This window comes from Malus sylvestris, chromosome 13, assembly GCF_916048215.2.
Source record: "Malus sylvestris chromosome 13, drMalSylv7.2, whole genome shotgun sequence".
Taxonomy (NCBI): Eukaryota; Viridiplantae; Streptophyta; class Magnoliopsida; order Rosales; family Rosaceae; genus Malus; species Malus sylvestris.
The window spans coordinates 22192034-22194387 of NC_062272.1; the positions used below are offsets into that span (position 1 = coordinate 22192034).

At 34.5% G+C, this 2354-nt stretch overlaps 1 protein-coding gene across 1 annotated transcript; it reads left to right on the forward strand.

Annotated features, from left to right (window-relative positions):
* The first annotated feature begins 932 nt into the window (after positions 1-932).
* Positions 933-2009, forward strand: LOC126595550 (uncharacterized). Its single transcript, XM_050261830.1, has 2 exons — positions 933-1086; positions 1288-2009. Exons 1-2 carry the CDS (start codon positions 966-968, stop codon positions 1776-1778), a joined length of 612 nt encoding a protein of 203 aa, XP_050117787.1. The 5' UTR covers positions 933-965; the 3' UTR covers positions 1779-2009.
* The last annotated feature ends 345 nt before the right edge of the window (positions 2010-2354 follow it).

Genomic DNA, 2354 nt, shown 5'->3' on the forward strand with positions numbered 1-2354 from the left:
TAAATGATTTTTAGAAGTGAGTTCAATTATCTAATTATATGTTTTCATTTCTTTTATACTTATTTTATATTAAAATATTAAAAATCAATTAAAATCTTCTAATATTAAGCATTTTTCAACTCCAAAAATTCTAATTAATATCTTATAACAAAAAAAAACTAATATAGTAACATAAATTATCCACAAAACATTCTACCTTAACTCAAGTAACAAATATATGAATGTATATTATACATGTAAGCAAGATATGAAACCTAACTAAAAAGTAGGAAAAAAACATAATATACTTACAAGCAAGACACATTAAGCTGTGACACGTTGATTATAAAAAAAGAATCTGTCATATAGATAAATAAAAATAATTAATCTATGATATAGGTTGATTATAAAAATTAAAAATAAAATCTATAAATGAGGTTTAAAGCAGGAGGAAGAACAAGAAATAACAAAAAATAAAAATACATAATCAAAGAGATAATTAGGAAGCAATTTGATTTTTATAATAAATATTATTATTGAATAGATAATTATTGATAATAAAATAATTAAATTTAAAGAATTGGACTTATTTTAATAAATTGGACTATTCCTACTATGGGCTAAAAAAATGGGACTTATATCAAGTTTCCCCTTTTTTTAAACCCACCCCATTAAGCACACTTAAGTAGATGGAGAAATGATTGATATCTTATTTTTGGATAATGATAGGGAGATTAAACTTTTTAAACCAAATGATGTGGTGATTAATGATTATATCATTACTTAAGCGTTGATTAACGTATTGATTTAAAATTTTAGTGTTCCTAATATTATCCTTTATTTATATAAAGAGCCGGACGGTCAAATGACGTGGAATAAGTTGTGTGTATAAGGGTAATTTCATTGTTTTGTCAAAAGCGTAACCCTAAAAGGTAAATCTCCAAACTCGTGCAATCTCTCTGAGTCTCTTTCGCACAGACGAAGCCATGATCCGGGTACCCAGAGGCGACGCCAAGCGCGGAGGCGGAGGCAGAGGCAGGGCCAATTGGCTCGCGCGATCAGAGTCCGGGCGGGGGAAGAATCCAGCCCAACCGGCGGAGCTCCGAGGTGAGATCCGGATTTGTCTTGGTGTATATATATGCGTTTGGTTTCTGTTTTAGGGTTTGTAAATTCTGTATAGTAACAAAAAATGTTGCAGATTAATTGCTGTTAAACCCAAAATACAAAGGTGCCCTGCTCCCTTAATTTGACCTGTTAATTAGCTGAGTAAATATATCTAGTATTAATTAATTAATGTGCAACAAGCAGATGAAAAGAAAGAAACAAAAGCTGTCGAAAGCTCTATAAGTAAACTCCAACTTGATGATGATACTCCTACTGCAAAGAAGAAACGTTACCGTGAGTCTAAGAAATGCCATTCTCAGAATGAGCATTGTGCAGTTTGCCTTATGGACGGCCACCACCAATATCTGTGTCCCTACCGGGAAAGTGTCCCGTTGGGCGTAACTGAAGTTGGAGAGGGCTATATACTAATGTGTAGGACTTGTGGTTTTGTGGGTAACGTCTGCCTTCATGGCCGCTCTTATGCTCGTCCCTATAGGCGGTGTTATGCGCGTCTGAAACATGGGTACCCAAGCCACGAGGAAGTGGAGCAAATCAGGGCAAGACAGAGAGAAATGGCTGAAATGTCCAGGGCACGAGTGGAGAGAGGTGAACCATCCTCATTGGATGATACCTCTTCCGATTCCTCTTCTGATACCTCTTCCGATTCCTCTTCTGATTCCTCTTCTGAGATATAATCGTAATGAAGCTTAGGATTGGAACATGCGGTGGCTGCAGCTGTTGGATTGCCTTTTCTGTTCATTCATGGCGGATAGATACTACTTTGTTGGTTGTTTTCTCGTGTGTTTAATTACGTTCTTGGAATAGCTAGTTGCGCATGTTGGTCGGATTTCCTTTGCTTGTAGGCTTGTACTGCTTGTCTTGGAATAACTATGAAACGAATCAACCGCTATCAAATACTAATCTCACTAGAATTCATATAAGACTAATCCAATAATGCAACCACAAAGATATTGGAATTAATATTCCTAGTATCAATGAAGAAATGGGACTAAGTTGCCTATATGCTTGCCTAAATTCTTCCGAAAGTTATCTGCTTTCTATCAATTGTATGCACGCATATGCATATAAAGTGTTGTATAGCCTTTGTAAATTAGCTTGGAGTTGTTTAAAAACTTTAGTCATATGAATTGCCAATTTAGTACATCCAAGCAATCATCTAAGTGAAAATTAGGTCCTTATACTATTTTTTTTTCAGAAAAATCAGTCCTTGAATTATAAAAATATGCCAACTACATCCCTAATATTATAGT